General features: G+C 33.3%; 3 protein-coding genes across 5 annotated transcripts; 2 read left to right on the top strand and 1 right to left on the bottom strand.

Moving 5' to 3' along the window:
- The first annotated feature begins 4,066 nt into the window (after window positions 1-4,066).
- On the top strand, window positions 4,067-17,372 carry LOC126843183 (transmembrane protease serine 9-like). Its single transcript, XM_050580550.1, has 14 exons — window positions 4,067-4,394; window positions 4,618-4,750; window positions 5,519-5,681; window positions 7,125-7,333; window positions 8,165-8,361; window positions 8,648-8,708; window positions 8,965-9,085; window positions 9,285-9,336; window positions 9,704-9,892; window positions 9,985-10,087; window positions 11,605-11,767; window positions 11,845-12,050; window positions 14,885-15,145; window positions 17,050-17,372. The coding sequence occupies exons 1-14, from the start codon at window positions 4,287-4,289 to the stop codon at window positions 17,169-17,171; spliced, it is 2,088 nt and encodes a 695-aa protein (XP_050436507.1). The 5' UTR covers window positions 4,067-4,286; the 3' UTR covers window positions 17,172-17,372.
- A 266-nt stretch (window positions 17,373-17,638) lies between these two features.
- Window positions 17,639-21,832, bottom strand: LOC126842679 (U5 small nuclear ribonucleoprotein 40 kDa protein). Of its 2 annotated transcripts, XM_050579761.1 has the most exons (8): window positions 21,600-21,832; window positions 21,006-21,135; window positions 20,749-20,922; window positions 20,441-20,655; window positions 19,015-19,218; window positions 18,767-18,932; window positions 18,640-18,697; window positions 17,639-18,530 (listed from the first exon to the last, which is right to left on the bottom strand). In XM_050579761.1, the coding sequence occupies exons 1-7, from the start codon at window positions 21,681-21,683 to the stop codon at window positions 18,648-18,650; spliced, it is 1,023 nt and encodes a 340-aa protein (XP_050435718.1). In that variant the 5' UTR covers window positions 21,684-21,832; the 3' UTR covers window positions 17,639-18,530; window positions 18,640-18,647. The 2 variants fall into 2 exon arrangements, with proteins under 2 accessions (XP_050435718.1, XP_050435717.1); XM_050579760.1 differs by lacking the exon at window positions 17,639-18,530 and having other exon boundaries at window positions 18,552-18,697.
- Window positions 21,833-22,127: 295 nt separating this feature from the next.
- On the top strand, window positions 22,128-25,003 carry LOC126842676 (trans-Golgi network integral membrane protein 2-like). 2 transcript variants are annotated; one of them, XM_050579754.1, is made up of 6 exons: window positions 22,129-22,909; window positions 22,983-23,134; window positions 23,201-23,381; window positions 23,705-23,749; window positions 24,225-24,385; window positions 24,482-25,003. In XM_050579754.1, exons 1-6 carry the CDS (start codon window positions 22,381-22,383, stop codon window positions 24,587-24,589), a joined length of 1,176 nt encoding a protein of 391 aa, XP_050435711.1. In that variant the 5' UTR covers window positions 22,129-22,380; the 3' UTR covers window positions 24,590-25,003. The 2 variants fall into 2 exon arrangements, with proteins under 2 accessions (XP_050435712.1, XP_050435711.1); XM_050579755.1 differs by lacking the exon at window positions 23,705-23,749 and having other exon boundaries at window positions 22,128-22,909.
- Window positions 25,004-25,175: the final 172 nt, after the last annotated feature.

The raw sequence follows: 25,175 nt of genomic DNA, 5'->3' as shown, positions 1-25,175 counted from the left end.
AAATATCGTTTAAAATACCGCGAATGCTTATATAATATGCTTTGGTGCGGATCAGGTAAGGGGTGGTATTGGTTTCCCCGAAAGATGATGATGATTGATGATGTATTTCTTTTATTAAATTTTAATGTACATTTTACAAATACCTAACCGGTAAATAAGGACCATTAACGAGACGGTCTCAAGTATCTAGATATCGAGGAACTTTAAAAATTCAATTACACGATTCGGGCAAAAATACTATATCCTTAATGGCTTACATTTTCTCCAAGATAACATCATGAATATTGTGTAAAACCGTAGGTACATATATTGGTGGTCTCTCTTTATGGCGCATATAAAAATGTACATCACAAAAACGCCGTCTCCTATTAGACGAATATAATATATATATTCAATACATCACGGACCCGTTTAGAAAGCTCAAATTTTTAACAAAATAGTCATCTTCTTAAATGAAATTTATTTTAAATTTAAGTATTGGGCTTAAACACATTATTTAATTTTCATAAAACGCATTTATTTAATATTTACCTTATTTTTTAGATACAAGGCAAGAGAATAGACCAAAAAAAAAAAAAAAGGACATATTTCAACAAGTAAAGAGCACAAAATTACAAAATATAATTTCTTCGACCACTTTGAAGTTTTGAAAATCAAAAGGGCCTAAGTAAGTGTTATAAAATTGCACGCGTTGTTCAATATTAGTTTAATATATGCATCAGAGTTTTATAGAAAGAAAAAATGCAAAACTAAGTTAATGAAACATTGAAATCTGTTAAATTATTGACAACCAATATTACATTGTTGATATTATAGTAATAATATACACAACAGGTACTAATTGAGGAACCCCTAAACTAATAGAATTAAAAAAAAAGGAGAAGTCCGTTTTTTAAATCCAAAGCATCCTAAAAACTGGTTTCCGAAAATACTTTCTAATTAATACCTAATAGAATCATAAACGTACAACACCGTGTGAATATTAACAGGCTTGTTGTCCTGCTAAAGTGTACATATATATTATATGACTCTGTATTGATCCATTTTCCAAGTACAACGTTTCGAGTAACAAGTACCTACCAAATGGAATATTTTGGAAACGCAACACTATATAATTGACACGTCTTGTCTATCAGCCGTAGGCCGAAGCTCACTGTAATTGTGCAACATAATATGTATAATTATATATACCAACATGTATAGGTTTTACCTAAGCCACTGTACAAAAAAAAACAAATCTCCAAAAACAGGTATTGCGGTTTTTACTTTTTTTTCGCTCACACACACTGTATATTCGTATCATAGATAGGCTCGTGTACTCAGAAAATGACTTAAGAGAAAATCGAAAGCACACCACATAATAATAATAATATTGTTCTAGAAAAAAAAAACTACACTACACAGCCGGTGCTAACTAATCTACTCTATACACTAGCTGACCACATGTATTATAATGTACCCGACCGTGTGTAATAATAATATAGGTATGTTTAGTTCGAGAAGGCGTTTTAAAAAAAAATTATAACTGCGTATAACTATAAAAACAAAGTCACACACACATAAGACTGGCTGTGTAAAATCTCATAGGTAATACTTTCTAATATGTACATGTGTAGCGGTCAGGTGTTGTTTCACTCTTTATGCCGTCTGTGTTATTACTATAACGGAAAACGCGTCGGATAAAGCATAAAAAATATTATATTAATACATTAATTTTAACGTTCGCAACAATTATATTACCCGGTTGTAATATTTTTATTAAATTTTACATCTTATTTTTGCTGGAAACGTAATACTAATTAAATTCAACTACTCTTTAATTGAAAAATAACAGCTGCTACACTGTTTCGCGAAGAAAAAATTACATTTTAGAGTAGGTATATATTTTTTTTATGTCTTGCTTTATCGCGAAACAACCGGAAACTCGTTGAAGTCCCAAAACACTTTTTAATTAAAACGAAAACGAGATACTTTTCCCGCTTTTATTACATCAAAGAAAATAGAAAAACTTTGAACGCAACGTACAGGTGCAATGTGTACAATATACATACATTACTGAACTAAAAGGTAAAATATTCTCTCAAGGGGGATTCATATCAGATTTGTATTTTCTTTGATTATTTTGCTAAGAAAACGCACAGCTTGAAATAGTGTTGCTTAATATCAGATGAAACCTAAATGTAATTCCTTAATTGCGTTTCGCTATTTCTTATCTACTAGGAATTTGCCGAGGGACTGATTAAAAAAAAATGATAAAACCAAATGCCACTGTGTCCACTTCCACAGACTGAACAGCTTACATAATACTTATTGGATTACATTCTCCGGAAACTAACATTATACTTAAGGCTTATTTATTTCTACAAAAACTTCACCGCTTATCAAGTTACACGAAAGTTAATCAGATATAAACACACGATAAACGAGTAGGGTTTATTTGAATATAAATAGATAGGTACTGTGCTTTGTTGGATAAATTTGAGAAAAAAAACATTAGAGTGGTTCCATCTCTAATATAAAACATAATTTATTTTGTAATTTTAACATTATAACTGTAAAAATGGATTATTTCAATACATCTAGGTCTAATATTTACCTTATCCAACCATTGCTTCTTGAGTTAAGTTAGGTTTAAATAAAATATTCGTTTGTTTTTGTTAATGACTAATTGCATAATTTCTATTGTAAATATAATACTCGCCAAAATATACTTAGCAAAATAATTAATCAAACACAATATGTACAAGTTGAGATAACCAAGGTCTTACTATCAGTAAATTATAAACCCACCTGTAATGAACGTTACTTTTTAGAACTACTTGGGTATATTGTTGATATTGATGTACATTTTCTAGTAAACTGTAAAAATAACTGCAATTTTCGCTACAGCAGCGTTAAATTAACTGTAAAAATAAACATATAGACATTGACATTTCAAGTAAGCGCGATAGTGCATAATTAGTTTTTAATTTGCTCATAATTGATACCCCATGAGACTAGGTAATCCTAATGCTTAACAAAATTATGGCAAACGTGCGAGTTACGTTTTTTCCTGCCGCACCATCTTAACCATATCTTAAAGACGTGCGCTGTGCTGTTGAAGCATATAGATCTTTGAAGAAAAAGATAGCCAGATAATAGATATTTATCTATTAAGGCACTGTTGCCGGGTTGCACCAAATATTTACACAGAAATAAACTCGTTTAACTGGGTTAAAATAAATTCTGTTGCATAAAACATGTTTTAAATTTTATCTGTTGTTAAAAATGTACTTTATCACGAGAGGGTCATTTATCGCTGTGTAAAAATGTATGTATATTTAAATTTTGTTATCAATATTTTGCGTTAAAGTGGTGATAATGGAAATGTGCGTTATCAGTTTATCATTGATTAGACCCTGTATGATAATAATATCAACTCTTATTGGTGATACCATTTATTCGATAACCAGTATACTGGTAATAACCTGAATATAAAACAACACTCGTGAATTTAACACATGTTAATTCAACAAAAGATAAAGTTTAACAAAAGTTAGTTTTTTACGGCGGTAAATAATTCACCAACACATAACGACAAGTTTGGGCATGTGAGTTTTACAGCTACAAAATATTGTCATTGCAGAAATATTCACCGGTCCAAATAGAAGGGGTCTTGAAGAGAGGGGGGGATCTAAGTGTTCCCGAAAATTACTAGGCCGGCGACGGCGGTTTTCCCCTCCCTTCGGCGACGGCTGTTCTCGCGCAGGTCGCGGTTTGGCGGTATGTGGATCGTGCTATCGATCGTGTCTACGGTTTAGATCATAGACGTGTGCCATCTTCATACCCTCTCTAATCGGCGGCTGTCATTTTCAGGTGTAGGTCTGTCTTTTTTTTGGGGGGGGGCGCAATTTCGCCAACATAACATGAGTGGAAGAGTGAAAGAAAAGAATAAATCAAGAAGCCCGGCCGAGACAGGACAGTATCATTATGGCGGGGCTTCGTCAAGGTCACCTGGGCGTCCGGTGCGAAGAAAGTGAGAGTACAGGCTGCCGCCGCATGCCACTGTCCGCTACCGGTATCCGCTTTTACTCGCGTCCGGTCCGCTGCCGTCTGCACTTTCTTCGTTCAGTCGCATCGCAGTCGCCGTCTCGGGCCGTCGCACTACAACACCACAACAGGTCCGTCGTTGGAATAATTATTATTAAAAAGTACAAGTGTCGTTTTTTTGCAAAAATACCACCCTCCGGACTTGGCGGCGAACCTCCCCCGCCGGCGCACGTGTTTATGGTGCCCGACTGTCGACGATGCGGCCGCCGCAGCTGCAGCTGCTGCACGTCATTTGCACCGTGTACCTGACGACACTGGCCACCATGGTTGCGATAACGGACTGCCAAGCTGTGCCGACCACCGTGGTAAGTATATGGACCTCTACATCCTACTTAACGATTGATTCCTAAGAAGTAGTGAGCTCGAGTTCCTCGCCCAATCCGTTTGGGAGAATAGATATGCATCTCCTAGGAACGATATGTAGTTTAGCTCAATCCAAGTTAGACTCGTTCCTGTCACAGTGATTGTCATATTATTATGTATTTTACCGTTACAATTTCATAATACATCCAAAATGTGTTTCTGCAGCAGAACTCTGCCGGTTCAAACGACACGGCACCGTCGAACAGACAACACGACAAGAGGATATTCTTCGACGACATATTCGGATCGGTCAGCTACGAGCCCGAAGAAAAGGTGCCCGTCGGAAATTGCACTTGCAGTGAGTAGTAATATGTAATCAAGTTATATTTATTATGTGATCACACGAGCGAAACCCGGATTCGTAAGTGTGTACACTGTACCTCGAGGAGAAATCGTTTATTATTTTTTTTTTTCGAAAACGTGCATCGTGTATATTGTATTTTTCGGAATTCCCACGCGATTGTCTCGCCTACTTGTCTGGAAAAACAAAATGGTTTAGATAAGAATACCGCGAGTGCACGTCCGCCGGTAAAACTCTAAGCCACGTGCGAGCGCACGAGAGACTTTAACGGATTCTCAGCTATGAGTTTGTTTAGAATGGCCGATTCGATTGGCATTAACAGATACCATAAAATTATGCACCCTCTCTAAAAAAAAAAAGCCGAACACCAACTAAACACTAGACAATTTTGCATCACTTGCCAAAAATGCCAATCTTTAACACACAGAAAAACGAGCATCATTCGCGTTAGTATAGCTATTAAATTACAATAGCTATTGTTTTAGTTTGTTCTGTAAATATTCATTGATAATAATAATATTATCATCGTACCGTGTTCAGACAAGAATAGGATATCGCCCTGCCACATCTTATTGGCACCGGTGTGACATTAATTACAATACAATTATGATTGTGATAATTGGGAATATACAGTCGTGTGTACCCACCGAGGAAACCCGTCTACGGTTTTCGCTTGTTAAGTGAAATCTACCTGCTGGTGTTTTGAATAATATAATATACACAGACACTAGCTAGTTTTTTTATGTATATTTTTTTCCCCTCTAGATTGCGGAGTCCCCAATCAAGAAATCCGCATTGTGGGCGGACGACCTACCGGGGTGAACAGATACCCTTGGGTAGCCAGACTCGTGTACGAAGGCCACTTTCATTGCGGGGCGTCGCTCATCAACAGCGATTACGTGCTGACGGCTGCTCACTGTGTCCGGAAGTAAGTGCCAATATGCTTATTGTTTTCTTTCAATTCGTTAGGCAAACCCGTGTGTGTGTGTGTGTCTGTCTGCGAATTGCAATGTCAACATATAAAATATTGTGTTAACAACAACTGGGACCGTCGCACGTTTGGCTTGTTTAACATAATATTCGTTTAAAAAGACGAACCGCATAAGAAGAAGATGTAGCTGAGGCAGGCGATTCCCAAGTGGAAGTCGGTAGTCATCCGTATGACTGAATCGAATAACTGGTGTTATCATCGGCCACTCGGCCTATAATAATACCACCGACAATACAGAGTATCCCATAAAGACCTAAAAAATTAAATTACCTTAAGTTGAAGATGTTTTTTTTTCCATACTCATTGGCGCTTGACTCTATCGCACTACACCTCCCCGCATTTGAACTTGAACAACTTTAAAAGTAATTATCCAAAACTGGCTATCTTATATTGGAAAAAATTTAAGTAATCAAAATAATAAAACAGTCTAGTCGCTAAAATGTCAATTTAAAACATTAACTCCTATATTACACATGCTTATGCCCGGTTGCACCAAACTTGACGTTATCTATTGGTAAATTATTTACCACCTTAAAAAACTAACTTTTGTTAAATTAATATGTGTTAAATGTACGAGTGTTGCTAAAACGTTGTTTTATATTCAGGTTATTACCAGTATACTGGTTATCGAATAAATGGTATCACCAATAAGAGTTGATATTATTATCATACAGGGTCTAATCAATGATAAACTGATAACGCACATTTCCATTATCACCACTTTAACGCAAAATATTGATAACAAATAACTAACTATACATATCTAACAATACAATCTAACTATACATACATTTTTACACATCGATAAATTGACCCTCTGATTTAACTCGTGAGTTTTTAAGTAGTAGGTCAATTAGTGTAAGTCACCGCAACTTGTTTTGTATTTTCTTGAACATAAATCGGATTAAGGATGACGTAAGGGACTTGCTGTAAAAGTGATAAACACTGGTCTCTCGACCGCTTTAGATTACTTTTTCCAATTTGTAACTCCGTAGTACGTGCCGCTGCGTCGTGTCACGAACTAATGTTTGATTTTCTTAAATGAACGTCCCCCCGGGTCTGTTTGTGTTAGCCCTGCCAGCTTGTATTCGACTGTGTACACGTTAAGTAATTGCCAAGGCCCATATCTGTGTTTATCTTCTGTATTTACTTTTACTCTCTGACGTGGGCTTTCGTGGCAGTTGGGGTTTTCAGAAAGCCTTATCAGAGAAAGTCGACTGGTGTGTAAACACACAAGAGACAAGTGTCGCTTCTATATTGTACATAATTATTCATAACACACCAATGCGATTACGGTGGTTGGCCAGCGATCGTTGTGCCAATGTAGTTTAAATATTTTTTTTAAATAATAAAACAGCTGGGTTTTTTTCTCTGGTTTAGGTTAAAGAAATCCCGAATCCGTGTCATACTCGGCGACCACGACCAGAGCATCACCACCGACGGCGAAACCATAACCAGAATGGTGGCATCCATCGTGAGACATAGAAACTTCGACGTCAACTCTTACAACCACGACGTGGCCCTGCTGAGGCTGAGAAAAGCCGTCACGTTCTCCAAGGCAGTGCGGCCCATATGCTTGCCGACGCCCAGTGAGTATATTATACAGACCACAGAACTATATAAGGCGATAATAAGGTAATCTCATTTCTCTGAAGTTGATCCAAAAAAAAAACATCCGTTTCGATTAACCATTAGCGTTCCTATCTGTGATTCAAGATAACAACCAATCGTAACGCGTTATTATTTTGAATTGTGGTTATAATCACAATTTGTGTAAATTCGAAGACGTTGTCCGCTTGGAACGCTAGTCCCTGCTGGAGATTTTGTAATTTGCATAGGATTAACTGGCAAGCTGTCATAGGTTGCCAAGCCATCCTATAGTATATTTTTTCTTATCAATAACCAGGTTCTAACCACGAGGCCGTATTGGTAAAGACGGCAGGTCTCAGAGGGTTTTGGCACTCGCTCCGCTAACCTATAAATATCCTAGGTTTGCCGGCTACAGTCTAAGAGGAGGTTACAGGTTTAAAATTAAGTTTAAGTAAAGTTATCACTGACATTTTGTGATAACAGTAACCACTGTGGTAACTTGGGAGCTTCTGACTATCTGACATCCTATGACCACGGGAACCTATGACCGAATGCCGAATTAACTTAACGGGGGGGGGGCAACCATATTGTTATCTTGTGCTTTTATTATATGGAAAATATGCATTAGACTCCTGGAAGGAGTTCCCTTATAGACTGAAACTTGGCCAACACCTAAAAACAACAACTAACCTAACCTAACCTACCAAACCTAACCAAACCTAACCAAACCTTACCCAACCTAATCCAACCTAACCCAACCTAACCTAACACCGTCAGAAATCCCATTAATACAATATAATCGTCATCGACTAAATTACACATGTTCACAGCCAGAGAACCGTCCGGGAAGATGGGAACGGTAGTCGGTTGGGGTCGGGTGTCCGAAGGCGGTAACCTAGCCACTGTTGTGCAAGAAGTGCAGGTGCCCATCTTGTCGTTGGCCCAGTGCAGAGCTACCAAATACCGACCGCAACGGATCACCAGCAACATGATTTGTGCGGGAAGAGGAGTGGAAGATTCTTGTCAGGTAATTTAACTTTGCACTACTGTATTCTTATACAACACTATTATACCTGTTGGTCGGTTAATCGATTACTCGGCCGTTACAATACACAGCCGTCCGTCATTTAGTCGTCGATAATAGCTCCGTTGATGTATAATATAGTTGCGACTACTAAATAGCGGACCACGACGAGTAATAGTAATAATAATATAGCAGTCATAATTACCGTCTACCGCGACCGCGGATAACCGTTGATTAACTTTCTAGAACGGTAAATAATAGTAATAATAATAACTGTGTTTTTATACAGGGAGATAGCGGCGGTCCTTTGTTGGTGAACAGCGAAGCTGACGACAAGTTAGAAATCGTCGGTGAGTTATTCAGGCCCGAGAGAAATCTACACCTAAAATATATATATATATATATATATATATCTATATATATATTATTATCGCTATCATTAGTAGTATTATGTTGTTATTATAATATATATATATATGTATATTTGGATCAGAAGGTCAAGGTGTGGTGGTGACTTAACGATGCGCCAATATACGAGTAGCACCGACTCCGTTTGATCTTGAAACAACAACTTTAACATTATTTCATTATTTGTTTGTTTTGTAGGCATTGTGTCGTGGGGAGTAGGATGCGGACGACCAGGTTACCCAGGGGTGTACACCAGGGTTACGCGATACTTGGATTGGATACAGAAGAACATGCAAGACACTTGCGCTTGTATAAGATAGCACACGCTCGAATGGAAGGCCACGACGATTACCGATTGGTACCAATTACCATATGTTAGCTGTAATTATTTTAAAATATGTATTTATTATTGGATTATTTTTTTTTGTCAACTATTACCAAATAAATTATTTTTATTTTTTACAATCATTATTAACAGCTGTTGTTATTTTTGTGCGAAACCTACAAACAAAATATAGTGTTATCCCGGTCGCACTCCACTCCTTAAATAAACCTCATAACGCGTACGGGGTATAATATTAACCGTTGGCTGAATATATTATTACTATAGTTTTGTACCCAGGTCTGCACGTACCTAGTAAACAAGAAGGTCTTGTGCCCAAGTCAATGACCCTTTGGATTTCAGTTAAACTGATAGCTGATAGATAATCAAGCTCATTCTGTTTTTTTTTAGACACACATAATATATAATTATATCTGGAATTTGGATATGAATATGTATATATATTTCTGTGTGTATGTGTGTGTGTGTGTGCCACGCATGTGTATACAATACCAATTAATCGGTCACAACACACACACACAGTAGGTATAATAGCTGTGCAGTTATGCAAGAGAAACACGTTTTATCGGATCGACGGACAGCACGTGGAATTAGCACGATACAAAAGTGGATTCTCGTTTGTTATTCTTAGGTCGTAGGTATTCAATTAATGGTCTTATACACGATATGTCTTATACCGTTAAGATACCCAACCCGCAGCGACTTCGGGTCACAGTCATGACACTGAATCGCCAAGGTTCGCGGCTCCTCGCCAGTGTATTGCTGGTAACATGTGTACAACAGGCAAGTCGACGATTGGCGCGCACAATCTCAATATTAATATTATCTATCTCCTTACCTGCTCGGTTTCCATTTGATTATCATCATTTTCACAGGGTGTCGGCCTCAGAAAGTACACCACGGATTTCGAGCACCGCAGACCTACTCCACAGGGTATCGCCGATTTGTTCACCAGGAGAGGCGAACAATGCGAATGCAGTAAGTACTAAAACCTACCAACAGGATAAAATATTATATTCATCCGGATGTGTAGTAACACTTGTGTGGAAATTTCTTGTAAAATCTTGTGGTCGTTAACGGTCCACATAGTTAATTATCCGAACCTATATAAATATTTACATTAAAATTATATTAATTTATCGTTGTACTAATTAGATGATAGTTAATAAAAATGTATCCTTAACCAGTTCAGAACGGGTTCATATAAGTGTTAAGCTGTTTCGTTTATTTGTCCGAGTTTTAAATCATTATCTTATATCTTTGCGGCGTAATTGTGTACTATTAAATTATCTGAATACGTTAATAAACAGCGTAAATTAAGCTCTGTAAGAGTTATACATTTTTCTGAAAAAAAAACACATTTGTAGTTAAGTATAATATTGTAAATAAATAATAATTTTTAAAAATCTAACATAAAAAAAAACTTAAAATTTTTTCGAATCCTTGAACAATAAAATACCAAATAAAATAGCATTTTCTTCTAAATGACTACAATTCAAAAACATACTAAAAATAGAAAGGAAATACCCATTTATCATAATATTTTATTTAACCGATTAAAACACGCTTTTAAAAATACATACCGTGCAAAACCAATACTTTTCCACTTTTAGACAGCTGCTATAAGATGTCTTGTTGGTATTAAAAAATATAAATAAATGTACACAAATAAAAAAAACAATTTCTCGTTTAATGCATAGGACGTTAAAAACCTTTAAAATTATTATCACACGTCTTCTTGTAGTAGTTGTGGGTATAGTATGGAAATAAAAATTTTAAAAAATCCAATTTTATCTACTATAATTTAACGGTAAAGTAAAATAATATAGGGGAGAATGGGGGAATACCAGTTCGTGGGTAATACCGGTCAATGGAATATCTCTTAAAATATGATAGCTAAAATTTAGATGAGCACATAATTTGATAACTGCTGTTACCAGAACCTAATACCAGATGTTTCAAAATGATAAACAACTTTTTTCCCACCAAATAATAAGTATCAATTTTTTTATCACTTTTGTTGTAATATTTTTCCAAAATAAAACTCATCTAAAATTAGTATTTCTAATTTTTTACTATATTGACTGTTTCTAACCTTACCCAACAAATATTTCCATTAAACATACAACGTCTTTGAACAATATTATTGTACAATAGGTCTAACATGATATTTTGATCATAATTTCTATGTTTTTTAGGAACTTAAATTTTTCCCTATCATTTTACATATTGCATTTTTTGGTGACTGGTATTACACCCCGCTTTATGGGTAATGGCGGTCAATTGAACTTTTTAAAAAAATAAACATCTAACTTAATTTTAAAAATCTTAAACTTGTATACATAACACCTAACAAGTTTGTTGTTCGATTTTGAAGAAAGGACGGAATTTCTGGACTTTTAGTCGCAAAGATATTTCAATTCTCGCTTCATATACAAATTCCCTCCACCATTCCCTAAGTCTACCAATGTGCATTTGTTTTGCCCACAAAACAGGCTGTGGAGTGCCCAATTCTGATACCAAAATCGTCGGAGGCGACCCAGCGGACGTGCACGAGTTCCCGTGGATGGTCCGACTGTCTTACTTCAATCAGTTCTATTGTGGAGGCACGCTGATCAACGACCGATATGTCTTGACCGCCGCGCACTGTGTCAAAGGGTAAAGACGGGGGGCTTCGGTAAGAAATTCCAAAGGGGCCACAAAAGAAAATAATATGTTACTGTGTGTTCGTATAGGTTTTTTTGGCCACTCATCAAAGTCACTTTGGGCGAACACGACTACTGTAACGCCACCCGGAAACCGGAAACCAGATTCGTCTTGAGGTCCGTGGTCGGCCAGTTCAGCTTCTTTAACTTCCAAAACGATTTGGCCCTGTTGAGGCTCAACGACCGAGTGCCCATGACCGTCACCATAAGACCCGTGTGCTTGCCCACCGACGAGAGTACGTTCCAAGTGACTGTAATTACGTTGAAATAGCGCAAATTTGATAAAAATTCTTAAATAAGTATTCATTTACCGGTCGAAAATTCACTCTGAATAGCTAAGGCCATGTTGAAAGAGCATAGTACAATGACCGTACCCTTACTTTTTCTTATCTATTTAGTACTATCAGTTCAAAATATTGATATTACCCTTTGTATTTTATAAAATATATTTGTTTAAATTAGTCATAACTTTTTAGTTGCTAATACATATTAAAACCTCTTAAAGAAATTTGTCAAGTCATTAAATAAATTATTGTTTTGACTTTCGTATAAAAATTATACTCTACTTTTAGTTTTACGAAAATGGTCACGCTGCGACGCTCTATGGCAGTCGCGTTTTTATGTGATAAGTATCTTCTCCGTGTTAATTGTTATCAGTGTCCGGGGGCCTGATGATAGTAAATCCTTTTTTTAACAACTGCTAGCGGGTCACATTCCATGTCAAATCATCTGATGTGTGTGCTAGTGGACTTTTGAAATGCCTCAAACTTACATATCCTATGCAGATAGTTCCATAAAATCAGAAAAGTAAAGAAAAATATATTTTTTTAAATTTGTTTTTTGGACTTACGCGATGCTATATTCCAAAACTTTGTTGTGAAAACACCTTAAGTTCACGATAACGTTACCTATTTAATGACTATAGTTATGATATCGAAATGGAACTTTCACTGAACCTTTTTTTAATTTAAGTGTTCTTTTTCATAATTTACTTGAACAATTTTTTTTTCTTCAAATTTTGAAGTACTTAAAAATTGGAAAACAAATAAAAAAATTTATGAATTTCACTCAACTTTTTTACTTACTCAAGATCAAAATGTCAACACTTTTTTTATTATAATACATCATACTATACTTGTTTGATCCGTAACTTTTTTTTTTGTGTATAGGTTACCTCAAAGTTTGGCATTTTAATAAAAAGTGATATATTTATAAGAGCCTAAAACTTTTTATGGCATGAACCAAAACTTCTGCAATTTTTACAGCACTTACTTATATGTATGTAGAACATTTTGTAAAAGTTTTTTCTTGACTTTTCTGATTTTTTGGAACTATCTGCATAGGATATGCATTCATATACATTTTAAAAATCCACTCGCACACATATCAGGTGATTTGACATGGAATGACCATAGGTTTTTTTTAAATTTGACTGTAGAGTTAATGCACATAAGCTCCATACGGGTTTTAAATTTATTGACAAAAAAACTACAAACGGCTATGAAAACTGTCGATGCATAAATAGCGCAAATTACAAACAAGCAACTTTCTTTTTTTACAACGTTCGACAAGAGTCGAGTTCGAAAAAGGTCAGACTACCTAAAACAGTGTATTTTTGGCAACAACAAAATTTGAAAATCAACCAAATAAGAACGGCTCCAATACATAATAATCATGATAGTATGTACATATAATATGTTGTTGTCATTTCGATTGGTAACTTTAAATATTGGAAAATTTACACAACACTCTTTTTATTGTAACCGAAATAGTACAAGTGATAGTCGCTTCTTAGTTATAAGAAATTGTGATGTATGACACAACACTTGAGGTATTAAACAAGTACATACGGATCAAATAGGGGGGACACAATCAAATTAATAGAGTTGGAAGTATATATATATATGTGGTGTACCTATCAACCATAATTATAGTTGATCAAACTATGGATATACAGGGTGATCCAACTAATGTAAGACACTCTCATTTTCTCTGCAAATATGAATATTTTGAGAATTTTTTTCTTTTCCTAAACTATTAGGTACATATATTACTATATTTTTCAATATTTTGACAATTTTTATCACCAATCCTTATAAGCCAAAAAGGGGGATTTTTGTTTTTTTCTAAATGGCAACATATGTTTTAATTACATAAATTTGTAGACGAAAAATTTTCAAATATGTTAGCGTATGAATTTCTTATTTTCATTTATCAGATACTAAATTAGAAACTTATTACAATAATTGTTTCTCGCATTGTAAGCATTAAGATATTATATAATACTAAGATATAAATAAATTGTCGTAGAAAGGTTTGTGGAAAATAACATGGAACTGAAGTGGCATTTTGTTTGCTGTTATTATTATTGCAATTATTCTTGTTCGATGCAAATCGAATAGAATTTAAAATTCTACATACAAACTATAAAGGTCACAAAGGTTTTCCATAGATAATCTAACGTCTGCATTAAGAAGTTAGATTAGTGTTATTCAATGTATAATATGATTTTCAGGACATTCTATATGCTCATTCTTGGTTATAGTGTGATAAAAGGTCAATCAAATATTAATAAAAAAAAAAATACCCGTGTTTGTAAAAGTAGATAATAAAAGATATAAAAAAGCTAAACAAATATTATAATACCTAGATAAAAGGCAAATAATTTTTTCCCACAAAATATAAAGCTGGTAAAAATGTATGAATACGTTTTTCCGGTTTCTCTACTTATGTCTTAGTGGTTGATAATGAGAGCTGTTGTTATTATTTTACTGTCAAGTAATAGGTATAACGAGAAGCCCTAACGTTAACGTTTAAATGAATTCAACGAAAACGACTAAATATAAATATAACTAATAACTACAGATTATCATTTTAAACTATAAATGTACCTACCTGAAAGTTAAGGGGGGGGGGAATTGTTGTGATAGTATCCGCCGGATATTGGCCAGACTTTATTAGGTAATTCAATCTGGATTTTAGCACTTACCAACGTGTGTGTGTGTGTGTGGTGTTATTCTACGACTAGTAGTAATTTGAACGTTTTCTTTCTTTCTGTATTTTCTTGCAGACGACACTTATGTCGGCGACACAGGCAAGACGGCCGGCTGGGGAACTTTATACGAAAACGGCAAGCCTTCGTGTGTTTTGAGACACGTGGACGTGCCCGTGGTGGATAACGAAACGTGCGGCACGATGAACTACACCGAAGGTCTGATAACGGAGAACATGATATGTGCCGGACACGAGCTGGGCATGAAAGACTCTTGCCAAGGAGACAGCGGCGGACCGCTGATGAGACGGTTGGAGAACAAACGGTTCGAAATCATCGGTAGGTTAAGACGTTATATAATTCAAGTATCTTTGTCCAGAAATTCCGTTCTTTCTTGAAAATCGAACCACAAACTCGTTACGCGTTATGTATACGAGTTTCAGATTTTCAAAATTTTAAGTTAAATTTTAAACTTTTAAAAAAGTGCGAATGACCGCCATTGGTCCAGTGTTGCCAAAATTCAAAAATGACATTAACGTACTATGTCTTCAAAATTATCGTAATTAACATTAAATTGCCGTACACGAAACATTTTACACCGTCTTGGCGAATTATGTAATATAACAAAGCTATACGGGATCCATCAATTCATATTTTTTTATGTACGGTAATTACCGTACGTCTGGCAACACTGGCCGCCCATTACCCGTATAGCGGGGTGTAATACCAGTCACCAAAAAAAACACAATAATATGTAAAATGATAGGGAAAAATTTAAGTTCCTAAAAAACATAGAAATTATAACAAAATATCATGTTAGGCCTATTGAGTACAATGATATTGTTCAAAGACATTGTATGTTTAATGCAAATATCAGTTAGGTAAGGTTATTACTTAAGTTATGTTAGACCGTTGTTACCCCATCAGTTTTGACTGGTATTACCCCTATCAGACTTTTTTTAAATACATGTATTTACTTAAAAGCTGTTAAAATGTAATCCTTGCCAGTTTGTGTTATATTAGAAACAGTCAATATAGTAAAAAATTAGAAATCCTAATTTTAGACGAGTTTTACTTTGGAAAAATGATAAAAAAATTGATACTTATTATTTGGTGGGAAAAAAATTGTTGATCATTTTGAAACATCTGGTATTAGGTTCTGGTAACAACAGTTCTGAAATAATGTGTTCATCTAAATTTTAGCTATAATATGTTAAGAGATATGCTATTGATCGGTATTATCCACTGACTGGTATTCCCCCATTACCAACTACAAACTTGTTAGGTGTTATGTAAGTTTCAGATTTTTATAATTAAGTTAAATATTTTTTTTAAAAAAGTGCAAATAACCGCCATTACTTATATAGCTAGGTATTACCAGTCACCAAAAAACACAATAATATGTAAAATGATGGGGAAAAATTTAAGTTCCTAAAAAACATAGAAATTATGATCAAAATATCATGTTATCAGTATTGATAACATGATAACAATACCTATTGAGTACAATGATATTGTTCAAAGACATTGTATGTATACCCCATCAGTTTTGACTGGTATTACCCCTATCAGACTTTATTTTAAATACATGTATTTACTTAAAAGCTGTAATATTTAGGTACACAATGAGCAAATAAATGCAATCTTTGCCAGTTTTGTGATACATTAGAAACAGTCGATATAGTGAAAAAGTTAGAAATTCTTAATTTGAGATGAGTTTTATTTTGGAAAAATATTACAACAAAAGTGACTCCGCAAGCTGTGGTCAAAATTTTTTTCTTATAAAATCCATATAAATTTATTTTGTAAAATGTATAATACAATCAACGTTCAAAGTTCAATATATTTTTACAGTCTATTGTGTTACATCATCATTAAATTTTGACTCGGTAATTGAAACGTTTGCAGTGAAAAAATAAATCTTTGTAATTTTTAAAAAAATTGTATGATAAAATGTTATAAAAAAATAAAATATATTCTTTTTATTTAATTTCAATACTATATAAAACAAACAGCTGTTAAATTAATAAGTTATTTTTCCGTTTTTATGCAAGACTGCAAATTAATTGATTTTAATTTAAATTATAACAAACTTCTTAAGTATTTTTTATGTTTCAATATAGTATAATTTTGTAATAGTATTTAATTAGTATTATGTCTTCATTGTCCTTAATTTACAAAACCAAGTAAGAAAACTTTTTTTATTTACTTAACTCAAAACAATATGTTATGTAATTTTATAGGAATCGTTTCGTGGGGACACGGGTGTGCTCGTCCAGGGTTTCCAGGAGTATACACAAGAGTGGTCAAGTATTTGTCTTGGATCAAGGAAAATGCCAAAGATGGATGTTATTGTAAGGAATAGTGTAAGATAAAGCTTAATATTCATAATTAAGAGTGTGTAATGTGTAACTTGGAGTTTATTTGTCTCTAAACTATTATTTATTTTACAATATTATACATACATATATCATATATATTTAATAAATTTAAATGAATCAATAATCAAAAAGAAAATTGTATTATGATGAAACACTTGTATATAATAATTAGCCGGTAGTTGTTTTGAAGCTTTATGTACCATCCCTAAATCTAATTAATCTAATCTAGTTTATAATACATACTGTATTGCATAATTTATTTTGGATGTCGTCAAAATTTGTTTAAACCTATACATTATGCAGGCATTCATTATTTTCAAAACCAGATCTAAATCTATTAGAATAGGATTTGGTTATTTTATTTTCAAACTGATCAATTACTAATTAACAAAAATGTATATTCAATATGAACATTTAAAATACATTTTACACTATCATATACTTCTAAAAAAAAAAATTAAAAATAAATTACCAACAATAAAAACAAGTTGCAACTTGTCATTAATCTTTTAAAAATAATAACTCAAACGAATACCTTCATAAGTATAAATACAATTGTAAAATACTCATACATTAGTACCTTCTTAAATAAATTAACTTTTTTATATTTTTGAAAGCATATTCCTGTAATATTTCCTGTTCCAGGGACCATTCCTAGTAGCACGTCATTAGATTTAATACCATTGACTAGTTTACGGTACTCGGTGAGCATTGTGTATGAATTCGTACCTATAATTATTATTTATAGACTAACAGTACAAGTTCAGCAGTCTTAGAAGGGTAGATTAGATAAGATGTCCCTTCAAAAAGTCTAACTTTGCAAAACAAATTTACCATCTCCAAATAATTGTTTGATTGACACAACCCAATTACTTCAAAATGTTTAAACTTCTAATTTTATTATGTAATAATATAATTAACTATTAAACATAGTTTTTATGTACAAATTATAAAAATAGACAGCTTTAAAAAAAAAAAAAAAAAAACATTAAATATTTATCGAATTTACCTTTTAAAATCAAAAATACTATGTTTAACGATATCAATTACACAGCAACATAGGTCGTATAAGATTATTGTGTTTTTGAACAGATTTCCATTAACCAATAATTAATAGTACGATATTTTTGTGCACTCGGTACGTAATTTTGTCTTAAATATTGAATTTGTTTAACAATACAGAACAGAAATGGTAGCAATTGAAATGAAATTTAAATATAAAAAAAAAGTTTAACAATTTCAACTTCTAACTTACAGTTCTACAACATAAAAAGCGGGTTTTTTTTTTAAACGGTCAATACTAGGTTCCCGTGTCTCTTGTACGAAAATGACCAATCCGTCTACTTTAAAAAAACATAATAATATAAAGTTCATACAAATTCTATACTTGAAACAAATAGGTACAAAATGGCGATAATGTAATTATGTTGATAAATTAGGAAGTATTCGTACAATATATTTTAATCAAATTCGCCGAGGTATACGACTTTATCACTGGATCCGGACATGACTGAAAAAAAAGAATTAAAATTAAAATGAATACACAAATTTATTATCGTCATATTATGCCGTCGCTCACGAATCGGTTCCTTGGGATGAAAATCTACATCGTTCACGCTGCCGTTGTGGCCGGGTAACTTGTACAATATTCTACGGGTGTTGGCGTCCCATACGTAAACAAATCGATCGGCTGAACCGGCCGACACTTTTGAACTGTCCGGCGACCACGCACATCTCAGCAAATTCTAAAAAAATACAAATACATTATTGTTGCAACAAAAACTAATAATAATAACATAAACGACATATGAAATATCAAATAAACACCTTTTCGAAATTATGAGTGTGACCGGAAAAAACTTTCAGACATCTGTCGGCCGGGGCGTACGGTCGGACGTCCCAAATCCGTAAGCTGTTGTCCATTGCGTTTGACAGCAAATAAGATCCGTCCGGCGACAACTCGAGTCCAGTGATAGTATCCGAATGACCAAGCAAACGATGGAGCAATGCGTTCTTACGTAAATCCCAAACCTAGAGCACAAATTAAACACGGCTTTTATTACTTATCCTATCTGCGATAATACATAATTTAAATAAAACTTAATTAAGAAATTAATCTTAAACCTTAGACATATAACGACCCCATTTGTACAGGATAAGAATAAAAAAGAAATAGAAAAAAGTATGTATAAAAGACTAAAAGATAACCTCTAAGCTTTACTTGACCCTTTATTAGAGATCAACTAAGAAACTGGAATATTAGACATCGGATAATACAAAAAATATTAATCTTGAAAAAAAGGTGAAAAAATTGTTGTAAAGTTAAGTAACAATTATTTTATAAAAAAAATATTCAAAATTGAAAAACAGATTTCATTAAATTATATTTTTTATTTTTAGATACGATATTTTAAATGTGAAACGGTAGCGTAATACATTATTTGTGTTACAAATTGACAAACTGTGATTTTCTAATGCCCAACCGAGCCCGAACAAAGCTTATTACACAGTGGTGTATTTACAAGGGATGATTATTTCACCCCCCAAAACCTTAATTTGTATAAATATAATATTATTAATAACCTATTTTGTTAAAAAAAAAAATTCCTCTCGTAATCGTAGAAGTCTTGGATGTAATGTCCAATTTTTTTTCGTGATTTGAGAACTTGAAATAGGATTTAAACACAATTTTTATTAAAATATCCAAAATAGATTCCTACAATAACCTAGAAAAGATAAACTCGACCATTTTTTATAGAAATTAATCTGACCAGCTTAACAGACCGCTTTCAACCGCTTAAAAGAAAAAAAATGATGGTTGTTTGTTTGGTTGTAAAGACAAGATTTACATAAGGGAGACAAGGAGAAATTTTTTGTGTGGCTTATTATAATTTTCCAATTCTGAACCAAACCAATCAGCGAAAACAAATTAATACTCTAATTTTTCGTTACAGAATTCACTATATGCACATACTTTATGAAATTTATATATTATTTTTTTATTATACAATCTACATTAATAGGCAAATGAAGAAATTTGGGGTAGGTACTATTGTTTTCAAATAAAATTGTAATAACAAAATATTTTATCTTTGATTCTAAACAAGCGATTTGAGTTTGATTTATATCAGTGTGGTATTTTCATCAGTTCATTACGTTAGACAAAACCGTCAAATCAATTGATATCGGCATAAAATATAGAAACAACATTTGTCTAAAAACAGAACAAATATTATGTTATTAATATTCGTACTTTAATTTCATTGTCTAAACCGCCACTTATGACTTGATCGGCAGTGTCGTTGAAACAAACGGACATCACTTGATAGTTGTTGTTGAACGTCGTCACTGCGTCTCCGCCTCTTTTTCGCGGATCCCATACTTTTATAGTGCAATCGTCCGAAGCGCTAGTGATCATTTGAGGACCTCGTCTGGCCGAATCACAAGAGTTTACGAATGCAGTGTGTCCTTTGAACAAAATCAAAACCATAATGACACACACGGTGCATCAGTAAAGTTGACTTGCTCCTAAAATAAAATAACTTAGAAGACATATTATACCTTTGAGTTTTTTGACTCTTTGACCTTTGTAAATGTCCCAAAACGACACGGTCGTATCAGTGCTACTCGTGTATATTAATGTTCCGTCAGTTGAAAATTTCATGTCTAAAACTGCACCGGTGTGTCCGGTGAGGACGCCTATGTTTTGACATTCGCCGTACACGCTCCAAATAACTGTAATAGTTTGAATGTATTGTTAAAAATTTGCATTGAAGCTAAAAACAACAGTACAAATATTTTAATAGTTTGCGGCGTACATATTTTTCTATCGAAACCAGTCGACGCCAAGTACTCTCCTTCTGGATGGAATTTCACAGCAAAAATTTCTCCTTCATGCCCTTCTAATGCCATGATCGGCATAAGTAAATTTGATGTACGAGCATTAGGCTAAAATTTAAATGGATAATTAAACAAAATACATTAAATATTTATTATTGGCTAATTAAAAAAATTCCTGAATCAAAAAAGAAACACACATATCTTGTTGGATTTTCAATGAATGAAGATAAAGTTACATAAACGTTAAAATAACACTGAATAATTATAATTGGAAACTAAAACTCAATCAAAGTATGCAAAATGAAAAAAAGAATATTAATTATGTTTTACGCTTTAGTAATAACGTCATATTCATACAAAAGTCAGTGTGAAATATGCCTTTTAAATATAGGTGTAAATTCATGTTGGCTTGATAGGTGGGTCGATCGAGTTAACTAAACATTTATATACTTTATAACGGTAAACAAGACAAAAATGATATAAAAAACGTATCGTAAACGATATAACTATAAAAAAAAGGCCGTTTTTCAAGTCTTGTATTAGTTAATAATATTATTAATCAACAAACTTACATTGTCACTTTTCAAATATTTTTCTCTGATGGCTTTATTTGGCTCAGAGTCGACCAAAGCGACTTCACTTTTGCGCTTCACCATTTTCAAGTAGGTAGTACAAAATTACCCAAAAAAATAAACAAACGAACAGATTTTAATTTGCGTTCAGACTTTTAATCAGAAATGAGTTTCTATATTATAATATTCTTTATATTTGTTCGTTATCGGCGCAATTTTCTTAATATGAAAATGTAAATAAAATCATAATAATAAAAACACGGTGATATTTGAGGTTATATTTACTTATAAGAACTTAGCAACGAAATCGATTTTCTTACTTACACCGAAATCAAGTAAAAAGGTATGCCGGCACATCGTGTTATCGTTTTTTTTTTACAAAATGGCTGCCGTCAGAGTTACACGGCCGACCGAGATCAGCGGCCGCCATTTTTTGTTATCACCATTTGATAGCGTACGACGTTATCCGGGCAAGCCTTGTGCAACGTTACCGGCTACCAACTTCAAGCTTTAAATGTAACATGCATAATAATAATATTATAAATTACAATATTTCATTATTATACCTATTATTTTTCAACTTCAACTTAATTACTACCTGATTTATTTTTGCTTTCAAGTACACAATATCAATAGTAATTGTTATAAGAGATTGCAAATTAGGCATTTATGTTGAAAAATACAATTTACGCGTACGCAAAAGAAATCCGACGTGATCCAGCTCAAAGTTTTACCGTTAATTACAATAATGTGAAAATCTATTGCTCTTTAATTTAATATTATGTTGTTTTTTAAAATAATTTTTTCCCTCACCGGTTTACTCGCCACTCTTTACCTTGGTCATGGCCTGCCCATTGACGAGGGTTCAGTTAGTAAACTGATGACGAGTAGTCCGGTCGATGACTTGGGACTCGTGAAATATTTCAAACAACTCGATCTTTACGATACTTGTGATATAAAAATACTGGATGTCAACAAAACCAAACATTTTGAAATAAACAATCCGGAGCTATGCATGTGCACCATCATCTACAACATGACAAAGGAACTGAGCAACAGCAACGTCAGCGTGTCCGACGTGGAACTGGCAAAAACTCAAACAGCGAACTTCGACGCGATGGCGTTGTACGATATTTGGACAAAAGCAACTGTATCGTCACCGTCGTTGACGTTATTTATGGAACCTTTGAATAGTTTCAAAAGATGGCACGCAATTTGTTACAATGTAGAAGACGAGATAAAGCCGTTGTGCAAAATGTTGAATGTAGAAGTTTTGTCCATGAAAAATGTTTTACCCAAATCGAATCAACGTGAGTATTGGATAACAAATTTTTGCTGCGTTTTGTTACACGATAAAGTGATGGTATCTTTGTATATTTTCAGCGATAAAACCACCAAAAGATGATAAACTGTTAGCAAAAGTAGAGGAGCCGAAAAAACCCGATCTACCCCTTACCGTACCCAAAATTCCCAACAATGTTGTTGAAAAATCTAAAGACACCCAGGACCTGACTTTAGTCCACGAGGAACAAGAAGTAAGTAATGAAAAATAAAGTGTTTGTCGTGCTCAGTGTGTTCTTATAATAATTTTCTTTCACCAGGAAGAGGCTAATGCTGAAAAACTAGTGGAGAAAAATCCGAACGAGGACCAAATTCCCAAAAGTTCGGATGATAAAGAAGATGAAATGGAACAACCCCCAATCACTGACGAGAATATACCCATTGAAGAGGAGCCCGTTCAACCGAAATCTCTGGAAGTAAAAAACACACAACCCTCTGCGGGTATGTACATACCGTTTTAAATTATTGTATATTATGGTCGAAAAAGTAGTCCCGTGACGACCCGTGTACATAGAACTTAATTTAATTAAAACAAAATAAATATGATAATCTGATAGTGTTAAACTTGTAAGTTTCAAAAAACACATTTCTAATTGCCGGTTTTAGTTGTAAGTTTAAAAATTTGATAATCCAATTAATCATTTAATAATATAAGCCATTATACTCGTAAAAGACTTGTGTTGGTATTTATCTCGATAGTTTGGTTTTTTTTTTTTTTTTTCTAATGGATAATTAATATATAATTTGTATTTTAAATATCTTAGGTGACTACGACGACGATAACAATGCTGAATATTCAACTTACAAAGGTAATTTGTATCTCAGTCGGTCTTTTAAATTTAATAAATAAAAGTTAACATATTATATATTAACAGCTTAATATTAAATTTAGACAAATATGTTTTTTTGAAAAACTAAAATATTCATGCTAAAAATATGTACAATAAAATTATGTTTCGATGCATGCGTATCTTATATCGTTCTAGTTAATTAAAATTTGGATATTGTAATAATTAAACAAAAAAACAACATACATTAACAATACATTTTTTTTTTAAAGCGTGACAAAACGGGTTTTTTTTTATTTATAAACGACAATGACAAATAATCAGCATAAGTATAAGGGGATATTTACTTCAAATGTTTTTTGCTTTGTCTGTAAAATTGCTATTTTCGACTTGAGTACACATTCAACGAGAGTTCCTAAACTATTAACATTTTGAGATGTAACATCTAAACTGTATTGAGAATTCAAGTAGAAGTTATAACTTTTTTTTTTTATAGAAAACAAGTCAAATCCACAGAACACGTTTCCGGCGTTTCCTAAGAAAAAGTTTATGACCAACGAATTCAGCGACTCGGAAGACACTCATTTCCTATTTTACTTTGTCGTCATGACGGTGATTTCATTGGGTTTTTATTTGGCCTTGTATAACAAGAAAAAAGTACGTAACCCTTAATTTTAAAATCACTTAGAATATTTGTAAAAAAAAAAAAAAATACCGTACTTGTAATTAAATCATATATTTTTTTCCCCCCAGATAATTGCACTCGTAATTGAAGGTCGTCGCAGCAACAGTCACAGGAGACGTCCGAATGTGGCCGGCTATTCAAAAGTAGAGACTGATGACGGATCGACTGTATTTTGATTATATGTATATGTATAAAAATCTAATTTAGTGAGTGCCATTTGAAGAATGAAATTGAAGTTAGTGTTAGCTTAATATATATATTTCTTGGCCTGCGCTCTCATTAATTAATTAAATACAATGTATTGTAAAAGTGAATTGAAAAAAAATAACTTAGTGAAATTCTGTGATGAAAAATACTTATATGAAAGTTGTACGATTAAGTTTTTTTTTAATGTATTATCTGTTCTTTTTATTAGAGTTTTTTTTTCTCTTACTTTTTGTTTTTGTTAAAAAATTAGTAACGAGAATAACATAGGGACGTGTGCTTCTGAAAAAGTTAAGTTCATAATTTAAGGTTTTATTGAATTCAGGGTCTAGCAAACGGGAATTCCGAAAGAAGTAAAGTGTAGGCGATATTTGACAAAAAAAAAACTAGATGTGATCACGTGAACTTATATTTTTATGGAATTTTATGCAATAATATTTCACGTTTAAGTTTTTATCATATTCTTAGTAATTTTCGTTAAAAAAAAGTAACGTCATTAAAAAACAACGATTTTGCAAAGTTAAATGATCAAATTTCTATTTTTTTCAAACATTTCTT

The sequence above is a fragment of the Adelges cooleyi genome, unplaced genomic scaffold (assembly GCF_023614345.1).
Source record: "Adelges cooleyi isolate 19-005CV unplaced genomic scaffold, UGA_ACOO_1.1 ACOO_flye_CR_arks_rails_tigmint_CR_PRNA_574, whole genome shotgun sequence".
NCBI lineage: Eukaryota > Metazoa > Arthropoda > Insecta > Hemiptera > Adelgidae > Adelges > Adelges cooleyi.
Note: the sequence above shows the minus strand (reverse complement) of the source record. Positions and strands in the feature narration are given on the sequence as shown.

Excerpts from the sequence above, each read along its gene's own strand:
- LOC126843183 (XM_050580550.1), top strand. The coding sequence starts at position 4,287 with ATGCGGCCGCCGCAGCTGCAGCTGCTGCACGTCATTTGCACCGTGTAC. Across the intron at positions 5,682-7,124 it reads GCTGCTCACTGTGTCCGGAA|GTTAAAGAAATCCCGAATCC; the intron begins GTAAGTGCCAAT and ends TCTCTGGTTTAG. Across the intron at positions 11,768-11,844 it reads GCCGCGCACTGTGTCAAAGG|GTTTTTTTGGCCACTCATCA; the intron begins GTAAAGACGGGG and ends GTGTTCGTATAG.
- LOC126842679 (XM_050579761.1), bottom strand. The coding sequence starts at position 21,683 with ATGGTGAAGCGCAAAAGTGAAGTCGCTTTGGTCGACTCTGAGCCAAAT. Across the intron at positions 20,656-20,748 it reads AAGAGTCAAAAAACTCAAAG|GACACACTGCATTCGTAAAC; the intron begins GTATAATATGTC and ends TTTTGTTCAAAG. Across the intron at positions 18,933-19,014 it reads ACACTCATAATTTCGAAAAG|AATTTGCTGAGATGTGCGTG; the intron begins GTGTTTATTTGA and ends GTATTTTTTTAG.
- LOC126842676 (XM_050579754.1), top strand. The coding sequence starts at position 22,381 with ATGTTGTTTTTTAAAATAATTTTTTCCCTCACCGGTTTACTCGCCACT. Across the intron at positions 22,910-22,982 it reads TTTACCCAAATCGAATCAAC|CGATAAAACCACCAAAAGAT; the intron begins GTGAGTATTGGA and ends GTATATTTTCAG. Across the intron at positions 23,382-23,704 it reads AAACACACAACCCTCTGCGG|GTGACTACGACGACGATAAC; the intron begins GTATGTACATAC and ends TAAATATCTTAG.